The sequence below is a fragment of the Capsicum annuum genome, chromosome 6 (genome assembly GCF_002878395.1).
Source record: "Capsicum annuum cultivar UCD-10X-F1 chromosome 6, UCD10Xv1.1, whole genome shotgun sequence".
Taxonomy (NCBI): domain Eukaryota; kingdom Viridiplantae; phylum Streptophyta; class Magnoliopsida; order Solanales; family Solanaceae; genus Capsicum; species Capsicum annuum.
The window spans coordinates 171,233,173-171,255,982 of record NC_061116.1 but is presented as its reverse complement, the minus strand read 5'-3'; the positions used below and the strand labels follow the sequence as shown (position 1 = coordinate 171,255,982).

Here is a 22,810-nt window from a genome sequence, read left to right as displayed (position 1 = left end):
TTGGTGAGAGGTGGGTGCCTAATTTATGGTGAGTGAACATTTTGACTCTATACGAAGCCTTATCTAGAAGAAATATCAAGGAAAAGTTTTACTGGACAAGAGGGTTGTATTATTTTCATGCAGAATGCCTTTTCAATCAAGTGGTGTTAATACACAAACGTTAACTCTTGATGTTGATTTTATGTGCTGGTTCTTGATTGTAAGAGTTATTGTTAGCTCCACGGTCAAGTTGAGCAGAGATATATCCCTTTCCATCTGAAACATTCGACCAAGTTTTTGTCATGTTTTATAGGGAGAGCAAAAGTCTCCTGGTATTATTCCACTAGCGGTGAAGGATGTCTTTGGCATTATACAGGAGGTACCTAGCTTTCACAGCTTTGCAAAAATTGGTTCTGTAGTTAGAGATCATTTCATGGTTTATAGCTGACTTTCAAATGTATTTTTATCAGACACCTGAGCGGGAGTTTCTCCTTCGCGTCTCCTATCTTGAAATATACAATGAGGTAAGGCATGATTTGACATTTTCCTCTAGTCATTAATTTGATCTATGTGTAGCTCACGCTCCAATCTTTTTTCCATTCTGATCAAAACAACATTTAACGTACTTACTCTCAGAGAGAGATAGAATTGAGTTAAGATAAAAGAACTGCAGACCTTGAGGAGCTCTGTGTGGTTGGTTGAATTCATGTCTTGTACTTAGAGCTGCTCTAATACCAGTTGGCTCATTTTTTTTTTTTTTTTACTTCAAAGGCGGGAAACACAGGTGTAATATTCTTTAGTATGAGTGGCATATATACTGAAAAGTGGGTTATACTGTTAAATTTGTGCTCTGACTTTACCTTCTGGAGGTATATATCTCTATTTTGTATCCTATCGTCATCACCATATCCAACCAGAATGAGTTTAGGGCCTTTAGACATTGGGTAAAAGGAACAACCTCTTTCATGTTGCAAGCACTATGTGTAGAATTTTGAATTAATGATTTGAAAAAAAATAAAAATTGGTACACATTGCAAACCACCATGTGTAGAACTTTGAATTAGTGAATTGAAATGCTCAGGCGACCTCAAGCTTCAGTTCTAAACAGTAGCTTTAAGAAATTGTCCAGTAGGTGAACAACAATCTATTCCCTGGGGCAATTGTACGGAAAGAATGAATAAAGCACACATATAGAGATGCCAGTGCTAAAAGCACGAGGAGTCAGATTGGGACTTTACACTTGCTTGGGGTCTGGGGACCTCTGCTCTGCAGCAGCTAATGGTATCTAATGAAGAGATGGTTGAGTACGATGCTGCTGGCAGCCTGTCTTTACATAATAGCTTAGTGTCTAAACAATGAGTTTTTGAGCTGGCTTCGCTGACCATTAATTTGTGAGGGAACTCTACTTACCCTATTTCAGAGAAAGGAAACCCACAACTTTGATTTTATCCCCTTCTTTGCAGCAATACAACAGAACCAGTGGGATTACACGTGGGTTTTGGGGTGGATATGACGTATGCAAACCTTACCTGTATCTTTTTGGAGTAGAGAGGTTGTTTCCGATAGACCTTTGGCTCAAAAGAAAAGTTTTAGAAACAGAATTGCAAGAATAATATGACAACAAAATAGCAAGATACAAAGCAAATGAAGCAATACACAATAAAGAATAAGAGACTACAGGACTACTAAATTGTCCCCAAGGACCCCGACGCTCAACTACTTACTAGCCTTCTACCCTAATCCCCGACCTCTTCTTTGTGTTTTGAAAATTTGAAAGTAGATCTGGTATAAAAATGTTAAAATCATAATCAACAAAAGGTCGGCAAGCTCATTTTGTGTCATCTACTTGCACGTCAATCATTAAAATGTTGAATTAGTATATGTTGTTATTTGAAAATGACCCGAAGTAGAAAATGCCATCAAAATCCAAATGAATTAAATGTTCTCACTTCTCTCAATTTGGTAATGTTAATTAAAATTCTTAGTTGCTTTGAAATTTCTAGGTGACCTATTGAGAAAATAGGCTATTGTCTCCTTATATGGTCTTGGCAATCCTCACCCCATGAGCTAAGCTTTTAGGGCTAAGTTAGCATCAATGTCCATTTTCATTACCTGGTACCAAAGTTGGATTCATCCAAATTCTTGGTTTACCCAATGTTGAGCTCCCATGTAATGTTGTCTATGCCCGTCATGCCCATAACTGGGCATGCCGAGGCGTGTTACGTGTCCAACATTGGTTGAAGGAATTCACTGTTGTCTCCTTGTATGGTTTTGGACTGTCCTCACCTCATGAGCTAGTTTGGGTTGAGTTAGGTCCTAGATCCATTTTCTTTACAAAAACTTTCATTGAGCCTAAAGGCTTCATGAGAAGCTTGCATACTGATCCTGAATCTTGCTCCTTCAACACACAGATACAACATTTAGTGTATGTGTTTTGATATATTTTTAAATTAGAGTCCTTACTTACTGCCTTTATAACTTACTTTAAGTCTCTCAAGTTTACAAGTGTTATCTGCTCAATTACTTTTTGAGTGAGTTCTAGTTTTATGTTCTCCAAAACTGGTTTAAGTTTAGTAGACTACATTTAAGTGATCAGTCTGCTAGTTGAATAAACCAGTTTTATGCTTGTCAAAATTGCCACAAGATAAGCTGGTTAGTCCCAGCTATGAGCTGGAAACAGAAGCAGCATTTGACTTGCTTGTAGCTCGTGGTTCTGATAAACTAATAAGCTTAACACATCAAAGTGGTATAAGCTGCAGCAAAGGGGTATAAATGATCAAACATCAAGGTGATAAGCTGCTCAAATAAGCACTTGTTAAACGGTTCCATGCTGCACTTTGAACCAATTAGAAAATTAACATCGAAAACTCAGGATATTGGTATACAATGCCGTATTCATTTCTTATTTTAGGGTTCAATACCAATGCATTGAAATTGACTTTATGTTTATTTTAGGTCATCAATGATTTGCTTGATCCAACAGGGCAGAATCTAAGGGTTCGAGAAGATGCTCAGGTTCGTGTGAGTGCATGCATGTTCATGGTTTTCTTTGTACAAGTTTACTTCAATTGTTTAATTATATAATAAGCTTTCTTAAAATCTTGTTTTATGTTGCCGTTAGTGGCCCCGGGTTGAAAGTTGAATTTTATTTCATCCCAAAAAAGCAGTTACAAAACAAAACTGAAGCTGACTATTCAGCTGTACAGCCTAATCCTGGTAGTATTTCCTACTCAAACTAACTTGTACACGCCAAATTAGGAGATAATCACTGTTACAAGTTATAGTTTTCCACTTAACAACAAAAGCCAAAGGATAAGAATAATAGTAGCAAGAGCTCGTGTTTGTGAGCTTTGATTCCCTGTAATTACTACAGCTGCTGTAGGAGTAGGTCGCGTCGAGGTTGTCGCTTCAGAGAATTGAATTCAGCCTTTTGTTCTCTATTAATAATATGCATTAGGTATTTAGGTTCTTCTATTATGTCTTAGAACATGCTACTCCCTAGAAGTTGAGCTTCTATGTATATAATCTGGTTAATGGTAACTTTACCAAACATTTGTAATGGATCTTTGTGCCATGTGACACCCTAGAACAGAAGATTTCATTCTACTCTAGTCTAAATTTTTTAGACATTTTGACATGGTCATGTAGTAGGTGCTTATGGTACTCTTTCCATTCTTTGCTGTTAGTTTAGGTTTACATTGTATGCATGATTCCAATTTCTTGTGTCTGTTGTTCCATATTTCCCCTTATATGATCCTGGGCAACCCTCTCTCATGAGGTAGCTTATGGGATTGAGAGGGACCTAAGATTTTAAAGGCAGATTTTGATGAGCTTATTTCAAACTTACTTTCTCTATTTATATTCTATCACTCTTAGGCTTCTTTCCTCAGTCAGCCCATTAAGCTGCTATGGGCTTCTCTATCTCTCTCCTAATTTAGCCAATTGAGCCGATAACATTGCTCAAGGCTTGCTCATTAGCTTGTTGAGCCCAATCAGTCTCTGTACTCTAAGGCCCACTCTTGTTGAGCCTCCCCTCTTCTACTTAACGAAAAAACAAAAAGCAAAAGAAAGTCGAAACAAAATCAAATCCACGTGTAAGCCCTAGAATTGAGTTACACGTGCTGCAAGATTGTCAGGGAATGCTACAATTGTCCCTTATCAGTTGTGTAATGGTTTCCGAATAGGTTTAAATGGTTCTAAGCTATTCCACTAATTGGCCTAAAGTTTAGAGTCAAACTAATCCCTGTTGGTTTACCCAATTGTGAGTCTCCATGTTATGTTGTTCATGGTCTAGATATCCAGCTTTTGGGAGTAGAGGGTTTTAATTGTGTCACATTGGAGAATAGACTGTTGTTATCTTATATGGTCTTGGGCAATTCTCACTTTATTAGCTAGCTTGTCAGGCTGAATTAGGCTCAAGATTCATTTTTAACACTTTGTATGACAGCTTAAATCAGTTCTCGGGGATTTTGGTCAAGTTTTTTTGTTTTTGAAGTTTCTTGGAGACTTACACCAGGAAGGGGAGCCTTGGAGTAACCGATAAAGTTGATGCCCAGGAGGTCATGGGTTCAAGCCTTGGAAACAATCTCTGGCAGAAATGTGGTAAGGCTGCGTACAATAGACCTTTGTGGTCAGGCCTTCCTCGGAGCCTTTACATAGTGGGAGCTTTAGTGCACCAAGCTGCCCTTTTTTTTTGGGGTGGGTGGGGGGTGGGGGGGGGGGGAAAGGGGGGACTTACACATGATGTGATTGGAGGCCAACAAATGTAATGACATTTCTGGAAAAACAAAATTGATTACATAGTGCAGCGAGTCAATGTGTAATTTACGAATAAAAGACGTGAAGGGATTGATAAAGCACGTATACAGTGTACTTAGTATGACTGGCTCTTATATCAGCCATGATCATCATGAAGTTATTTTCAATTTGGATTACTTTTTATAGAGGAGGAATGAAAGAAATCACAGCATCGTATGTTTTAGTTTGGGTTGTTTGGTTGTTCCCTTTTTGTCTCAAAATTCAATGGTCTTTATAGAGGATTATGAAACATCTGCATGGAAATATAGTCCATGAGTTGCCAGAACAACGGAATTTAGTTGTTTGGATCCGAAATTGTCTTTGAACTCATGTTGATTCTCTTTTATTTTGTTTCCATGTGAACTTACTTTTCCATGATTCGGTTTCTGTTCAGAAGGGTGGAGGGGAGCTTTCTTTTATGAATTCAGTTCGTTAATTACTAAGAAATTGGAGACTTCTTTTTACTTGACGCCATTAGTTTTCTTGAAAGCTGCTTATTGTTCGAAGTTCGAACAATTTATTTGATGAAAATTTCAGGGGACTTATGTTGAAGGGATCAAGGAGGAAGTTGTTTTGTCTCCTGCTCATGCACTTTCCTTAATAGCGTCCGGTGAAGGTTGTAGAGATTCCTTCTCGTCTCTTTATACTAAAGAAGACACTGCTATCATTACAAGTCCATGTTTCTCTCTTGCAGTGAACAATTTGTGATGCTTTTTGTTATAATTAATCATATTCTATTGACCAGGTCATGATTATATGTACAACCATAAAAATGTTTCACAAGAGAATACCTTAGGTAGAGTCTAGGGGATGCATAGAACTGCATCTCAAATCATCTTGATTTACGGTTTGTCTAAATGGTATACCAAAATAGAGTAGAAGTCCCCATGAGCCGTAATTAGCATGCCATGATACTTGTGTTTCCATCACCTCCACTTTTTTAGGTTGTATCTTTCCAAAGACTGTAGTTCCATTTTTTATGATCTTTCGTCAATTATCACTTGTTAGATAAAATGGAACCTGGTTTCCCTATGCCGTTTTAAGTTATTTCCACCTGTCTGTGGTTTATGGTTTTAACTAGACTTGTCCTTTAGCTTTTAGGCTGTTCAGAAAAATATCCACTTCTCTAGTTTAATCTGCTCTAACCAATGTATGAACCATCTCATGTATAGTACAAGTATTTTAGGCTATGTTTTACAAAACAATTTGCAACATTTGCTCAGTTGTAGTTTCATCTACACTTATCTTAACATGTACGCATAAGTATTGACCTCTCCCCCAAAAGATTGTGTCCATCACACAGGCCAGCTCCAACAAAAGCAAATTTTGCAGTCACTTTCATTTGCTAATCAATTAGCTTGACATTCTTGCCGTATACCAAGTACTAATATGTCTCTATTTCGCTTGATTCCAAGGCAAACTTCTTAACATGTATCTTTGGATTTGATGGAACATTGAAACAGAGCATAGACACGTGGGATCCAACAACTTTAATTTACTGAGCAGTCGGAGCCATACAATATTCACACTGGTAGTAGCCATCTCATTTGTTCCTTTAAAACTGTTTCTAGTGTATTCTTTGAGTTCAGAAAATGGCCATGGATGTCTTTTTGCTGTGTTCTAGCTTAAACAATTTATCTGTCTACTAATGGTTTGTTGTTGGATATTCAATAGCTAGTGATTATAATCTCACTGTTTGAGCGCACTTTTGTGCAAGACTAATGCAGTCTAGGTAAGTGAGAGAGGCAAGTAGAACATTTTGTACATAATAACGCAAAACTGAAAGTGAATAATTCTGGCACACGTTTTAGGAAAGTACAATGAAGTTCCCACCTTTGTACTTCAAAAATATGTTTTGGAACTTAAAAATTGGTGGCAATGACAAAATAAGTAATTAACTCAATGTATTTATTTACTTAAGATCGAGATGCAAGTTGACTAAAGCTGCAGAGTTGGATTCTCAGCCAGAAATTATGGAGTTTATTAAGATATTGGGTTGCTTTGTCTTTGACTCAAAAAGGAAAAAATATGTTTCATCTTCTGTTTGATTTTGAGAATGAAGTTGATTATGTTGTCGATTACACAATAGATGCTCAATAGTCAATAGGTTATATGTATTCCTTTTGTCTTCCCATTTTATGTCACAAAATGATTTTCCTCAAGTCAACTTTGGACTGTCAAAATTGAATGCCGGACATGGTTTGATATTTAAATTAAACATAAACAGATGAACATTGTTAGAAGTGCCATATGGTGGTAAAACATCAAAACTCTCAAGAAAATTCTGGTCAAAGATACACTTGTTTGATTCTCAAAGAGCAAATCATTTTGTTAGATGTATTGGGGACAGAGGAGTGCAAGAAAGGATTTCTATATTTCATAAATTTCGATAGGATTTGTGAAGCCAAACTTGCAAGTTCCACTGCTAAATTTAGACCTAGTATTGTTCACCATCTCCAATATTTTGTTTTTTATTAGTTGGTATTGATGAAGGGGAGCCTTGGAGTAACTGGTAAAGTTGCTTCCATGTGACCAGGAGGTCACGGGTTCAAGCCTTGGAAACAGCCTCTGGCAGAAATGCAAGGTAAGGCTGCGTACGATACACCCCTGTGATGGGGCCCTTCCTCGGACCCACGCATAGCGGTAGCTTTAGTGCACCGGGCTGCCCTTTTTTAATTAGATGGTATTGATGGAGAAATCCTGAATTGCTGTTGCACATCTTCATGGCTTTTGTAGATATTGGAGTTCTAACGAGTGGTTTTCTGTGCCAGACAATTGAAAGCAGTCCCCGAAGAGGAAAGCAAGGGGAAGAAGTGGCACTATCACAACTGGTAGATTGTGTTACTTTTGTCTAATCCTGTTTTTTGAAATATATCTGTTGGCTATTTGATGTTGAAGTCCTATAGTTCAGTAAAAATACAATTTTTCTTGCTAATATTGTCATTATGGTGTTTAGGCATTATCATTTTTCTGTTTTCACTATGCTAATCATGCATGCTGTACACAAATCTTGTTTGTAGCATCTTATTGACTTGGCAGGCTCTGAGAGTTCCAAGACTGAGACAACTGGGTTAAGGAGGAGAGAAGGTTCATTCATAAACAAAAGCTTGCTTACTCTTGGCACTGTAAGATATTTCTTTCATATTTTTACTCATGGGGGCTTCCCTTGTCTAATTTGATGTCTCCACTTCTTCTTAGTTTAAAACTATCCTTGAGCATCATACAGTCTCTCTCATTTCCCCCAGATTGAATGCTGAATTCTTCGTTAGAATGCACAAAATAATTGATTTAGCTGCTACTTGTGGAGTATAGTGCTGGAATTTGTATATTGACTCACAACAATGAATAATGTAGGTTATATCTAAATTAACAGATGAAAAATCCACCCACATCCCATATCGAGATTCAAAGCTCACACGTCTGTTGCAATCATCACTCAGTGGACATGGTCGAGTTTCTGTAAGTTTTAGTAAATCTGCTATGCCAGCTATTTATCATCTGTTTACGATATTTTCAAATCTTCTCCTCTGAGCTTGAGTTGCATGGATGGACCCCTGTCCCCATTTAACCCCAGCAAAAGAAGGGGAAAAAAATGTAAGCACTGATTCACTCTTTTGAATGTTTCTAAAGCTCATTTGCACAGTAACACCAGCCTCCAGCAACACAGAGGAGACACACAACACCTTGAAATTTGCATATCGAAGTAAGCATGTGGAAACAAAAGCATCACAAAACAAGGTGATGAGGGAAAATATAAGGAGCGAAATTCTGTTGCTATAACGGAACCATCCTAGCTCTGCAAGCATACCTCTTATGTGTTTTTAACATTTCAGATTATAGACGAGAAGTCTCTCATCAAAAAGTATCAGAGAGAAATATCCTGTTTGAAGGAAGAGCTTGATCTTCTAAAGCGTGGCATTATGGAAAATCAGAAAGCGGGACCTAGCCAAGATGATCTGGTTAATCTGAAGCTCCAGGTACATCACATCATTACACACCAGCTTACCTGTTAATGTGAAGCTCCAGAGAACCCTTTGTATAGAAATCGTGTCAATAACTGTTTTGTCCAACTGATCCACGTCTGTATCAACAGAGATTCCTGTAGACCTAGGACACAAGGAGCTTATCAATAATAGTTTTGCTTGCTTATTGGAATAATACTTGCTCTTATTCCTCTCTCTCTCTCTCTCTCTCTCTCTCTCTCTCTCTCTCTCTCTCTCTCCATAGGGTGTATATTATGCAGCAAGGGATGGTACACCAATTTGCTGGGGAAACACCTTTTTTTTATAAATTGTTACGATACTATATGAAATCCCAAACAGATATACACATAAATAAAATGCAGTGATCACTTAAAATTATATACAGAAAATAAAAGGCAGCTTCCCAGGATATTACGGCTTATTTCACATGCCCATTTAAGTGCTTTATATTTTTCTTTGTTTCTATATGTGATGCAGTTGGAAGCTGGGCAGGTGAAGTTACAATCACGATTGGAAGAGGAGGAACAAGCGAAAGCAGCATTGCTGGGAAGGATTCAAAGATTAACCAAACTAATCTTAGTTTCCACAAAAAGTACGATGCAACCTAATATCCACGAAAAGCCTGGCCATAGACGTAGACATTCTTTTGGAGAAGATGAGGTAGCAACTAGCTTCTTATACATGATGTGCCGACTAGTAATCTAACTGATAATACCGTGTTACACAAGTATTGAAGACATATTACCAGATATGGAGCACTTTATTTTGCTGAATGAATGTATTCATATGATGATAAAGCTTTCTCATCATTTTCATCTTTATCTTCATTGATCATGCAGCTAGCTTACTTACCGGATAGAAAACGAGAATACATGATTGACGAGGATGTTGGAAGCATTGATTCCGAAAAATCAGCTGATGGAAGAGAGGGTGTCATAAACCTTGATGAATTGGTCAAAGATTTCAGAAGAAACAGGAAGAGAGGAATGCTTGGCTGGTTCAAGTTAAAAGTAAACTCTTAATGTTTCTCCATACTCTTTATAGATGTGGTATAAGATCCTGTTAGAATATGACAAGTCACAAGTGCGATATAAGTTTCTAATGCTACTGCAACAGTGAATCTCAGTCATTGATTTTCAGCTGGTAAAATATAAGGTGAATGTTTTCTATTTGGGAATCATTGAGAGCAAGATTAAGAATACAAGAAATTGGCATATGTGTTGGTGGGTGGAAAAGATTCTTCTATTAAGAAAACGTGAGAGACAATCTAATGTTTTAATGTGAAGGGGCAATTTAAAAGTTTTGTGGAATAAATGGAGTAAATTTACTCCCCACTCCTCACTGAATTCATTGTTGTTGACCTATGAGTGTCCAAAGCATCAAAGCACTATTGCTTCATTTGTAATTTTGATACCAAAAATTTGTTTTCAAAATCAAAAACAATAATTTGAAATTACATTTTTGTAGATTAATAAAGAATAGCTCATTTGATTTTTGGAAGGACAAAATAGTCGATCAACTTTTTACGACTTTATTAGTCTTTCAATTTTTCATTTTGGGGTTATGTATGTATGTATGCATGCATGCATGTCACTCCATCATGGGTTGCCTGGTCGGTGCATGTTTCTTGGAGATTCCTTGATATCTTAGAAGAACTAGATGCAATATCATGACTAAAAATCTTCAACATAATCTAAATATCAGTCATGTCTGCTGCTTGCTCCGAGATTGGTTGGTTTCGACGTTTACTTGCAGAGATTGGATTTCCTCAATCTAATCCTACTCCTCTCCATGCTCACAACACAAATGTCATTCAGATTGCCATCAACCCGATTTATCATGAAAGGACTAAGCACATTGAAGTGGACTGTCATTTTATCCAGGAAGCTGTAGATAAATGAGCTGTTACTCTTCTGCATGTGTTTTGTGAGTTTCAAATGGTTGATGTGTTCACAAAATCCAAGACACGGAAACTTCATCAGTTTCTAGTAGGCAAATTGATGATTCTTGATTCACCGACATCAATTTGAGGGGGATGTAAGCATAATTGACAGATCATTGATGTCCATACAGTTATGCGTCTACTGATATCAGGATATCGTAATAGTTGTAATATAGATATGTAATACCTGTACAGATTTAGCTTTCCATACTTAGACATAGGAGATATTTAGGGGTCATTATATCTCATCTTCGTGGATGTTACAGCTGGGAATAGATGATATTCAGGGAGAGGAATAGCATATCTTTAGGGGTATAAAATTAAACATTCTTGTTCTGTGCTTTACTATGTGTTTGTGTGGTATCTCGTGCCTTGAGCCGGGGGTCTATCGGAAACAGCCTTTTTACTTCTTTAGAGGTGAAGGTATGGACTGCGTACATCTTACCCAGACACCTCTAGGTGGGAATACACTGGGTTTGTTGTAATCTATTTAATGGAAGAACTCTCTAATCTGAGAGTCATTCGTTCAGCAAAATTGACAACCAACTCAAGATCTTTCACCACAAGAGCGTAACCACTTGACAATGTAATAAGAGGCTATCTACATCTTCCAAACATCTACAACATATAGCACCAACTAGCATGTAAGATTCTCCTTTCGTCATATTCTCTGCAGTCAATCTCTCCCTAGCAGCCAAAGCACGCAAATAAGCACACTTTTCTGGGTATCCAATCGAAAGATGCAGAAAATCCAATAGCATGTGCTAGTATGATTTGACTGAGAGCTGTTGGTCTCTCCCTATCTTCCATCTTCACTAGTCATGCACGAGTTGAACAAGCTAGACGAAAGATCAAAAGAGGAAAAGAAAAAACACAATATTAGCACAGTAATAGTCGTCTCCTAAGTATCAGAATTTTATCCTGTGTTTGTCCTTCAACTATGATCTGTGCAAAGAATAATTCTTACTCTGAAGTTATTTTTTCAAAAGCTCTGCCAATTTATGATGATTATTCCTTGCTCTAGAAATACTCTCTTCTAAAATACTAATGATTACTGTCTTGGTATGATATCAACTGAAGAAATTTGACTCATAGAATAACCTACTAATGAATAGTTGATCATGCAGAAGCCTGAAAATGTGACTGGATCATCACCAAATGCTGATTATGAAAGCTCTGCAAGTGGTTCCCCTGCATCTTCATTGAAGTCATTGCAAAGTAGAGTTACATTCAGTGATATGAAGGAAGGGCGGCGAAGATCTGTTAGTAAGAAAGGGGATGATGCTCCAGCAGTAGATTTTGTTTCAGATAGAACCCAAGCAGGTGATTTGTTTAGTGCAGCTACTGGAGGTCGGCTTCCACCAGTAAGTTCTTCCATTGTTGTTTTAATTTCTGTTCAGTCGACATCGAGAATGAGCAAAAGCACATTGGAAATCATTTTTATTTTTTTTTTAAAGAAATTAGTTTGTCTTGGATATTTGATGTAATTAGGTGACATGTCCCACCTGGTTTCTTCAATAACATGAAATTTACTTAAAGTATAGTTGATCCAGTAAATTCATTCTGTGTTTTAGCCTGCCAGTTTCTTGCAGTTATCTGAAAAAATCTGCTATGCATCCACCCCTTCAGTTGAGTTTTCCCTCTTATTATTCAAAAGAATTTAATTCAATAGAAATTATGTTTTTATAAATTTTAAAGATGATTCTTGCCCGTTCTTATGCTACTTATTTTACCCTTGATTCTCTTCACTTAATGTGCTATGACAAAAGGCATGCTCTCTTGTCCTCCTTAGCATATTCATCAACTGTAAGGGCATTCAGGCATTTTTTCTGTGACACAAGGCATCAAACTCATCTATATTCTGCTGGAAGAGTTAGATAACATGGTTATGAATGCATTTTCTTCAGTTGAAACAGTTGGATTTAAAGGTGTTTTATTTAAATAGCTTGAGATGGAAGGCTGTGTTTAGAGAGCTGATGAATTTTTTTTTTTAATTGGAAGAAATTGATTTAATAAACTTATTATGGTGCCTAAGAGGTGAGATCAAATTTCACTTTAGTTTAAAGATGCTTAGAAATTGAAATGTACAATGGCTTCCAGGTTTGACTAAGTCATGATTTTCAAAATCATGTTCTTGTGCACACTGTCAGGTTAATTTATGCTAAACCATCAGCTTGTATGCAATTTCATGGATAATGATTTTACAGTTGTCCTCTGCTTATAACTCTGCTAGGATGCTCAATCTTCTTTTGCAGACGGGGACCACTATAACTGATCAAATGGATCTTCTTCACGAGCAAGTAAAGATGCTTGCTGGAGAGGTTGCATTATGTGTTAGTTCTCTTAAGCGAGTATCAGAGCAAGCAGTCAAGAATCCTGGGGACTTGCAACTTCAGGTTAGCCATTTACTAACATTGAACTTCATATTATTTTTCAAATGTAATGGGTATTGAATGTTTATATTAGTAGTCATGCCTATATATTTGTCCCATGATTAGGAACAAATGCGAAACTTAAAGGATGAAATAAGAGAAAAAAAGCTTCAGATACGTGTTCTGGAGCAACGCATGGTTGGATCAGTGGAAGTGATGCCGCAGGGTTCAATCAATATTGAGATATCTCAGGTATTGAAAAAAATGATATGCACAACTTCTTGTAATCTATTTGAAAACTTGGGAGTTTAATAGGAGCATACATACTTCTAGTGAACCTCCTGAATCTAATCCCAAATGGGCCTAAATTGATAGAAGTCCAGAATCATCGAGTGTTGTCGTGAAGTCCAATAAAACCTTTATTCTTTCACTTTTCTTACACTTGTTGGTTTGGTTCATAATTGGGCAGGTTCCACTAGTCTCCCAATTTGAGAGAGAAATTATCCCTTTCCGAAGGCTTGTTTGATCTTGGGCTCATTTCTTGTCATCTTTCACTTCCATCTTCAGCAATACTCTTCTTATAGCACATTCTTGAAGAATCTTGCAGTTTCTAAAATTACCAAAAACTCTTAATCTAGGTCAAAGAAATTCCTCAGATAAAATCCCTAATGATCTCCAGTATAACTCCTTGGATCGAAAGAATCTGAGCATCCAATCCCAGACCTTAAGGCAATGGATGGAGTAGTTTAGGGCCTTTTAAACCCTTTCAGAAACCTGTTAGCAACCGATTAGGAACAGATGTTGCACAACAGCAGCGGGTCTGAAATAAAGGAGAAAAATTAAGCTCAACAAGCTAATGATTGGGCCTGGAGAATTATTAATAGCTTGATGGGCTAAGTTGAGAGAGATAATCCCAGAGTGAAAGAGAGAGAGAGCGATTATTCAAGTGGGCTTACCAGTGTTTTTGCCTTTGATATCATGTAAAGAGTTTGAGCGTCCAACCCGAAATTTTAAGGCATGGTTGGAGATGCTCATGACCCATTTAAACCCCTTTGGAAATCCTAACACTATATATTGAAAGGTGTCCAACTCCTAGACCAAACAGGAAAGTTAAAGAGGGATGGAATAACAAAAGCTTCTGTTAGTACCTTCCGTTGCAGGATGCATCCCAGGTCCATGCCTAGTTTGTTACCATGATTAATTTCTTATCACATAATGGCATTTGAATTCTGATCTTCACTTAAATGTAGGCTTTATCCAAGTTAGCTACTCAACTAAATGAAAAGACTTTTGAGCTGGAGGTATGGTCAGCTCGATCATTTGAATATTAACTACCCAGTTAAAGTGCTGCTGGACTAACTCAATTTAGTTTGTTTCATGATAAGATTAAATCTGCAGACAACAGGGTACTGCAAGAGCAACTTAAATTGAAGGTAGATTTGTTGTCTTTCTATGATCTGTTGTTCAGATGTTACATTCTTCTGAACTCTAATGAAAATCGTTGGTCCTGAAGATGGTGGAGAATTCTGAGATGCAAGAAACCATCCTTCTGCTGAGGCAACAACTTGATTCCTTATTATCAGAAAAAACATTTACATGCCAGCAGCAGGACGCAGACCATGGCACTGCTGCACTTGCAGTGTACTCGGAGGGATCTATGGAAGCTAATTTTGTAAGGGAGTCCGGGGCTCATTCAAATGAAGAGAGAACTATGAATGAAAATACGGAAATGGGTGATATGAGATCAAATAAAAGATTTGTGCACGAAGTCTCCGATGATTCTGGTGTTGATGCACTTTTGAATTCTCAGCTTCTTTCACAGGTAAGCTTTTCTTCAATTGAGCTTTTGATGTAAATTATGTAAATATAATATCATGTTTTTCCTCCTCTTAGACTGCTGAGATGGAGTCCCTGAAACAAGAGAAAAAGCAAATTATTGAGGAGAAGGCAGCATTAGAAATTCACCATCAAAAGCTAGCCGAGGAAGCTTCTTATGCAAAAGAGCTGGCGGCGGAAGCAGCAGTTGAACTTCGGAATTTAGCTGAAGAGGTAACTAAGCTCTCCTACCTAAATGCCAGACTTGCTGCTGAAAAAGATGCGCCTTGCAAAAATAGCTGCTGTCAGAGATCTGTTTCATTTGATATGAAGCAAAATGGTGATGGTGGAGGTCGGCTTGATGCACATGTTAGGAAGACAGAAGATTGTTTATCAGTGGTCGAGTTGGAGCAAGAACTGAATTCACGATACCAAAGAGAAGCTTCTTTGGTTGCTGCATTGTATGAGAGAGATAAAATAGAAAGTGAACTGCGTAAACAACTTGATGAAACGAAGAGGCGAGAAGAAGATATGGAGAATGAGCTTGCCAGTATGTGGGCACTTATTGGGAAGATGAGGAAATCTGGTCCTGTTCCCCAGACTCTCTCATTTGAGGGGTCGGATGTGTCTAATATCTTGGAAGCAAAATCAAAAAATGACATTTCTTTGTCCAAAGATAAAAAAGTTAGCGAAACACTTGAGAACATTCCTGCTCCAGATACATCGGAAGAATTGAAGGCTCGTTACCATAAGGAAAGGAAAAGGTGCAAGGAACTAGATGATTTAGTTTCAAGGTTAAAGGTATGTTCTTTTCTCATTTCCACACCTTATTTAAGTTGGTGCCTCTGATTAATATGCATTTTTCCAGTAGCTACTGTCTTGCTATTACCTCACCATGTTTTTAGAGCAAAGTATGGAATTAAGAGTTCTAATGAGCTCAAAAGAAAGAACTGCTTAACAAACTATAGATAGAAGGGTGGATTTTTCACATTGAATCAAAGTTTAAAGAGATCTGTCCATGAGTTGCACAATCAACTGATTCTGGAATGCAGCTAACCAACTCTGTGAACATTGTAGCTAACTAATTCTGTGAACTATAAACACTTTCATCAAATGACTATTATTCAGCTTTCTTTTGCTTCTGAGCTTCTCTACTGTTTGTTTCTTCTACTTTTTCTTGATGTCAATAGTTTTCTACTGTTTGTTTCTTCTACTTTTTCTTGATGTCAATAGTTTTCCTTTTTTCCTTCTCGTGTGTCCCATGCTCTATTTACTATTCTTCGCTCTTGATTTATAAGCTGATGTTTTGCAAATAAAAACTAACTCTTGCATTGAAGCTAGCTAAGTAGAATTACTAAAGCAATTAAATATGAAATTAAATGCAGTAACCTACTTATTTATATGGCTGATTGATTGAAAAGTAATAATCAATTTCTTAATCGAGGTTATCTTTTGTGGGAATGTTGCAATTATATTTTAATGGTGTTTGATTCAAATATTCTAAGCTTAACAGTGTCGTCGTTGTTTATTGGATGCCGAAACAATAATTTGAATAGCAACTTTCATGTTAAAAGAACTAACTATTTGTTTTCAGATCACTTTTATTTTCTGTAAATTGTGCGCTTTACTTTGAATAACTATGAGCATTACTTCTTGCTTAAAGACTCAGGAGTTTTGTCGTGTATTGTACTCGTCACTCAGTACACAATGTCATCAATCTGACATTTATTTGGACATTACAAGATAATCATATTTTTAATGAATTTTAGGGTGATGATTTGCATGGCTTGGATATTAATGCACTTGAAGAGCTGCAGAGCCTTCATGTTGAGGCCATTACCAAGATTTGTCGTGCAAAGGTTAGAGCACTCCCTGCCCTATATTTATTAATCAACTGACTGTACAGGAAATGTTCTTTTTTCCACTTTGTTTATGGTTCTGTTAAAGAATCTTTAGATCAATTATTGGCTGTGTTACTCATGCTCTCTTGCAAGAATTACTATTAGAACTTGCATCTACTAGAAATGATAGAGGATGCTTTTGAGGAACACACAAAATCAGTCAATACATCCCAGAGATGCTTTTCTTATGATTACCAGAGAACTAACTTATACATGTCCTGGAAAGTTGGCCTTCCATGAGCAATATAAGAGAACTTAGTACACATTTATATCGAGGATCTCCAATTGGTCTTTATTGACATCTGGTAGTAGGTGTGAATGAATTGGCATGTTGTATTAGGTTGTTGGGACAATTAGGATTTTCTTCTCGCATATTCAAATGGCCCTCTGTAAGTACATTGGCTTGCCTCTTGTTTTCCCCTCACAATCTGGAAGGGATAAATATTTTAAAATGAATATTTTTTTGTAACAGGAAAAAACTTTTAAAACGATTTAACTATTTTTTTTTGGCGCTTGGGACTCACATTGACATTAATTTGTTCTAACTTGCAGTGCATGGTTGATGTTCTATAGCATTTGACTTGGAGTTCCTGAACTCCCTGACATCTAAGGTGAGCTTGCCACAACTCGAGCAAATATATTTTCTTAATTGTTCTCCAACGTCTTGAATGATCTTTACGCTGAAGAGATAGCTATGTTATTGGTCCTCATGATTAATTGAGTAAATGCATAGGTAAAGATAATAACATGGTTTTAAAACCCTCCATTCATGAAAATGAATTGCATTGTTACTTGATTAAAGTTTGATTTCTTTCGCAATTTTCTCTGTTATAACCCTTAAATGTGCTCAGTTAAGGTTGGCCTCCCGGTTCTATTTCCAGGGTACCAAATATAGTAGACCGGAAACATCATCTTCATTTGCTATTCAGAAATGCGCTTCTACCTTAATTTGTTTGAGACATCTAGTCTGTGGAGATATATGACTAATTTTCTCTACTACTGTGGACTTAGATCAGCTCATATTTTATAAAAGTAAAAGTCAGATATCCAGACACTAGATCAAGTGTACGATTAGTTGCAATTCTTTTTGTATTAAAATGGCAAAATAATACATAATTAGATGTAAAAGAAAATTTACTTGGTTGGGATCTCGAGAAGCTAAAAATGTCGCAGACAACACTGATGGTATTTATTTTTGTAGATGAACTGTTTCAACACCACTAATACCTCACTCTGTGATTTCATTGTTAAATTTTTTAATTGCTATCTGGAGTTAACAATTTCATCTTGTTATATTTTAATGTTATCCTCAAGAAATTGTTTTCAATCCATCTGATATGGTGGTTTCCATTTCTCACAGGTATTACACCAATTGCATTAACTCAATTGCAGATGTAAAATGAAATGGTTAACTCATCGTTTACCAACAAAACTTTGTATAAGCAGCAGACGCTATGGGGGACCAAAGTGCATAGCTAACTGAAAATTCAAAACTTAGGAGATGATCTTGTGATGTGGGCTACTCCTGTACTATTGTATGTATTTGGGATTTACCCGATATCTGTGGTATAGGTCATAGGGAACTTTTCAGTAACATAGTTGTACTCCCAATGACTCGTCAATTATATTTGTTACTCTACACATTTACAGAAAATGGCGTGAAAGCCACATTTGCTTCACTTTATCTCCTTATTTTCTAGTCTTCCACTTCAGAGAGTCAAACTTTGCAGGACACATCCCTTCGTGTATGCCTATGTTGGTAGGGTATGCATCATAACAATCCTCCCCATGATCATGACTGATGCTGTTCATGAAAAGAAAAAGTTTCTGCTGAGCAAAATGCACCAACTACAGTAATGGGAAAAGCAAGAAAACAAATAGTAATAGAGTTTATGAAGTATACGGGAGCTCGTTGCAGTTTGCTGGAAGCCATCCAATCTGTTTTTTCTCATTATCGTATATCACCATTTTGTCTAGTAGAGAAATATCTGTGGATGAAAATAATGAACAGAATTAGCAAAGATCAGATGCACAGAGACTTATCAAAATCTGGTGCTCCCCTTGATTATTATGCAGATTAAGAACTGAATTTTCTCGTCATTTTGTGGATACTCTTATCATCATTATTTTAAAATATTATGGCAAAGCAATCCTCCAAACATGTGTGGATACTTTTACCAGGACATTGTCTCTGGGGTGCACAGACTGATTTTGTGAATGTATATTTTAAAAGCAACACCTCGTACCTCCAATCAGATTATAATTTCCTAATCCAACTTCTGTACCATTCAATATGCCCAGGCATATATTACCATGCTCCTGAGAGAACGAAAGCATAAGTCAGTCGTTGATATTGTCTAACCATAATTTAATGCCTAGGGAGCAGTTGAAAAGGTGCTTACAGTAAGAATAAGATAGTCCTCGGGCAGAAGCTGGAACCCAATATTCTTGGCTTTCATGAAACTCAGTGTAAATGGTTTGAAGTAGACCGTGACGTCATTAACAGATTTGAAGGGTTTGGAGCCACTCCAGCAGATGGGAAGGCTTTTGTCATTCGCTGCATCAGTCAGCTGCTTTGCGTTTATGTTTTTCTTTATCTGAAGACAGATTATTGTTAGCCCACACAAAGAAAGTCAAGCATTTAGGACTATAATAACACTTCCCCAACTTACCGAAGATACCACAATATTATATGCTTCAGAACTAAAGTAACTGAAGGTACTTCCACTGTCTAAAATAATTGGAAGATCCTTGACTCCTGTGACCTGCCTGTCAAATAAGAGCTCTGCTCGTCCCAAAGAGTAGTGCTTTCTGAAATCATAGGAATGCATCAACATCTTGTTCAGAAAGTTCTAAAGGTCCAGACACAAACCCAAACCTTATAACATAGCAAAGGACATACTCAGAAGATGTTTGCTCTATTGGTCTCCAAGCAATTCCAGAAGAAGGGAGAACATCGTCACCGAAGAAAAGAAACCCTCCACCTTGCGCACTTAAACAGTGACCCACTACATTTCTGATGAGACCCAAGCCACTCAATTGTGATAAAATGCTTGATTTTCCATCGCCAAGACCAAGAATTCCATCCGTAAAAGGTGGATGAGTAGCAGTCGGCACTTCTTGATTGTAACCACAACTGTAGAATGTGACTTGATTCAGTTTTTTGGGCAAGTCAAAAAGTTTCACTGGAAAACAAGAAGTTGGTGCCAAAGGATACGTAAGACGACTAAGTCAGGAGCTCATAGATTAGAAGTGTCGGATATTTAATAATGAATACAAGTGATATTAACAGAAAGGTCTCTTGAGTTAATCCTGAAGGTCAACTATAGGTACTCTAAATGTTTCTCACCCAAATATTAGACGAGGAACAACAATGCTACCATTGGTGAATCTTAGTGGAAATTTGTCTTTGACCAGCACTCCCAAGGATGAACCACGATCTGCATATTCAACCTCATAATCACATTGCTCATCAGGGTCGTGACAAGGATGGTTCTCGGGCCAGTGAAGGGATGTACATACAGGATCCTTACATGTGACAACATTTTTATGTGGCTTATAAAGACTGTGAGGGGCCTGCAAGGCGCATATTCATGCAGATGTTAAGACAAACAAAGAGTAATGCTTAAGGGTTGAATGTGCATCGGTATAGAAGATCAGACAAATTGATGATCTTTCAGGGTGACATGTACTTTAAAGATTTAAGTTACAGACAAGGAAAGGGGAGTAATTTACCGGGGTGCATTTTGCACATGGTGCATCACACTGCAGCCAAGTTAGGTCACTACCAGTGTCTATATCGAGAAAATAAGGTTTGGGGGGTTCGCCAACCTCAAGTGTCACCTGATAATACCTGCACCAAAAGAGACCACCTGGATTTACAAGAAAGAACAGGCATAGAAAATTAAGAGTACTTCAAAGTTCAGAAAGAGAAACAGTAAATTTCAGATCTTGAAACATACAGATAATTTTATTTTTTTTCTAATCTTTAGCTTTTTTTATGATGGTGGTGTCTTGACCAGCTATCGTGCACCTCGACTAATCTATAAAACTTGCTATTTCTCACTGTTTAGGTATTGTCTAACTCTTTCTACTAACATTATGAAATGGGGAATAAATAACTTTAGCCTTTTCTTCTTCTTTTTCCCCATCTATTGAGTTGGTCATGTAAACACACCAAAATGCCATCACTTAGCACTTCTTTTGAAGTTTTCAAATCAGTCACAACTTTCCCTTCAACTCCTGATACTTGATTACTTTCATTTAATTTCCTTTCATATAGCTAAGACTGGAGCAAATGACCTGCCAGTTAGCGAAAGGAAGAGGGAACAAAGAGAATAATGAAAAGCAGCACAAAACCATGATTAAATCTCCCTTCCCCCTGAAAAGCACAATTTAATACCTTATCACAAAACAAACATCCATGACTTATCAATAAACCAGTACTAATTTAATACACAGCACCTTCAAGAATCAGTGAACGTCAATCAAGAAAAACAGACCTTTACAAAAACTCATTGGCAATCAAAATTCCCAAAGTAATGAAAACAGTGATTGACGATACTTTAGAAGGAAAAATGATACTATAACAGAACCTTTCAAGAATATGTGAACTTCAATCAAGAAAAAAAAAACTAACGAAAAAATCATTTTAAAAAAGGGTAGATCGGTACACTGAAGCCCACAGTATGTGTGTGATTCGGGGAAGATCAGACCCACAAGGGTCTATTATACACAGATTTACCCTACGTTTCTGCACGAGGTTGTTTCCACGGTTTGAACCCATGGCGTCCTAATCACATGCAACTTTACCAGAAACTTTTAAAAAACACTCATTGACAATCAACATTCCCAAATTAATGAAAACACATATGGATCATGCTCTAGAAGAAAAATGATACTACAGCAGAACCTTTCAAGAATATGTGAACTTCAATCAACAAAAAAAAAACTTCAAAAAGACAATTAAATTCCAAAATTAATGAAAACACATATAGATGATACTTTGGCATAAAAATGATAGTACAATAGGGCCTTTCAAGAATCTGTGAACATCAATCAAGAAAAAAAACTTATCTATGCTCGGGGTTCGAGGAAAGGCCAGCTCACAAGGGTCTATTATGCACGGTCTTACTTGCATTTCTGCAAGAGGTGTCTCCACGGCTTCAACCCGTGAGCTCCTAATCACATGCCAGTTTTTAAAGAATTCATTGAAAATCAAAATTCCCAACTTAATGAAAAACAGAGATAGATGATAATTTAGGAGAAAAATGATAGTGCTACAACAGAATCCTTCAAGAATTTGTTAACTTCAAGCACAACTAAAATTCCAAATTTAATGAACACACAGATGGAAGAAAAAGTGATAGTACAATTCAAGAATTTGTGAACTTCAATCAAGAAAATAACTCATTGACAATCAAAATTTCCAAAATAAATGAACCCCATGAAATCACATTGACAGAACATCACAATTCAAGAAAATGAGTGAATACCCATCAGAACCTTCAAAAATTGTTGAACTTCAATTAAAAAAAAATAAAAAAAAAATCTAAAAATAATCAAAATTCCAAAATTAACAAAGCTCATGAAAATCACATTACAAAGAAGTGAATACCCATTAGGATATACATCTCCAGCAAGAGGGAACACAAGAGAGGAGGAACCAGATTTTAACTGCTTCTTCTTCCACAAAGGAAGATTAATAGAAGCAGAGAAGCAGCTTTGGAATGGCAGCAGAAAGTGCAACACCAACAGTATCAAAAATGGCGCTTTCATCATCATTTTGTTGGCAAAAGTAGTTGGAGCAAAATCAAGAAAAAGGCACTTTCTTGATCTCAAAAAGGTAAGCAGAAAAGGTTCAATTCAAGGATAAAGAGAACAAAGAGTTGCACACTTGCAGTCAATGCACATTTACTTTAAAATGTTTTTTTTTTAACTCGGTGTCTGGTATTTAAGTTTTTTTCAGGCACACTCTACAAAATATTCGGAAAGTGATAAATGGCCATAATTTTTTGGCCC

At 36.9% G+C, this 22,810-nt stretch overlaps 2 protein-coding genes across 3 annotated transcripts in view; one reads left to right on the top strand and one right to left on the bottom strand.

Annotated features, from left to right (window-relative positions):
* Positions 1 to 18,468, top strand: part of LOC107873012 (kinesin-like protein KIN-7C, mitochondrial) — a 24,513-nt gene extending 6,045 nt beyond the window's left edge. The window contains exons 5-26 of one of the 2 annotated variants that reach the window (XM_047414965.1): positions 293 to 358; positions 450 to 503; positions 2,935 to 2,994; positions 5,314 to 5,392; positions 6,240 to 6,307; positions 7,548 to 7,607; positions 7,797 to 7,901; positions 8,131 to 8,235; positions 8,407 to 8,514; positions 8,610 to 8,753; positions 9,237 to 9,419; positions 9,599 to 9,769; positions 11,829 to 12,065; positions 12,957 to 13,097; positions 13,200 to 13,325; positions 14,324 to 14,374; positions 14,459 to 14,506; positions 14,587 to 14,895; positions 14,967 to 15,689; positions 16,658 to 16,747; positions 17,342 to 17,400; positions 18,150 to 18,468. In XM_047414965.1, the coding sequence (XP_047270921.1) occupies positions 293 to 358; positions 450 to 503; positions 2,935 to 2,994; positions 5,314 to 5,392; positions 6,240 to 6,307; positions 7,548 to 7,607; positions 7,797 to 7,901; positions 8,131 to 8,235; positions 8,407 to 8,514; positions 8,610 to 8,753; positions 9,237 to 9,419; positions 9,599 to 9,769; positions 11,829 to 12,065; positions 12,957 to 13,097; positions 13,200 to 13,325; positions 14,324 to 14,374; positions 14,459 to 14,506; positions 14,587 to 14,895; positions 14,967 to 15,689; positions 16,658 to 16,747; positions 17,342 to 17,362 (2,949 nt within the window). In that variant the 3' untranslated portion in view covers positions 17,363 to 17,400; positions 18,150 to 18,468. Of the gene's footprint in view, positions 1 to 292; positions 359 to 449; positions 504 to 2,934; positions 3,001 to 5,313; positions 5,393 to 6,239; positions 6,308 to 7,547; positions 7,608 to 7,796; positions 7,902 to 8,130; positions 8,236 to 8,406; positions 8,515 to 8,609; positions 8,754 to 9,236; positions 9,420 to 9,598; positions 9,770 to 11,828; positions 12,066 to 12,956; positions 13,098 to 13,199; positions 13,326 to 14,323; positions 14,375 to 14,458; positions 14,507 to 14,586; positions 14,896 to 14,966; positions 15,690 to 16,657; positions 16,748 to 17,341; positions 17,401 to 18,149 lie in introns of both variants that reach the window. The other variant, XM_047414964.1, reaches the window with a different exon arrangement.
* On the bottom strand, positions 18,209 to 22,810 carry LOC107873011 (aspartic proteinase Asp1). Its single transcript, XM_016719700.2, has 9 exons — positions 22,407 to 22,810; positions 20,525 to 20,642; positions 20,139 to 20,365; positions 19,692 to 19,925; positions 19,462 to 19,600; positions 19,192 to 19,386; positions 19,036 to 19,108; positions 18,693 to 18,777; positions 18,209 to 18,593 (listed from the first exon to the last, which is right to left on the bottom strand). Exons 1-9 carry the CDS (start codon positions 22,571 to 22,573, stop codon positions 18,479 to 18,481), a joined length of 1,353 nt encoding a protein of 450 aa, XP_016575186.2. The 5' UTR covers positions 22,574 to 22,810; the 3' UTR covers positions 18,209 to 18,478.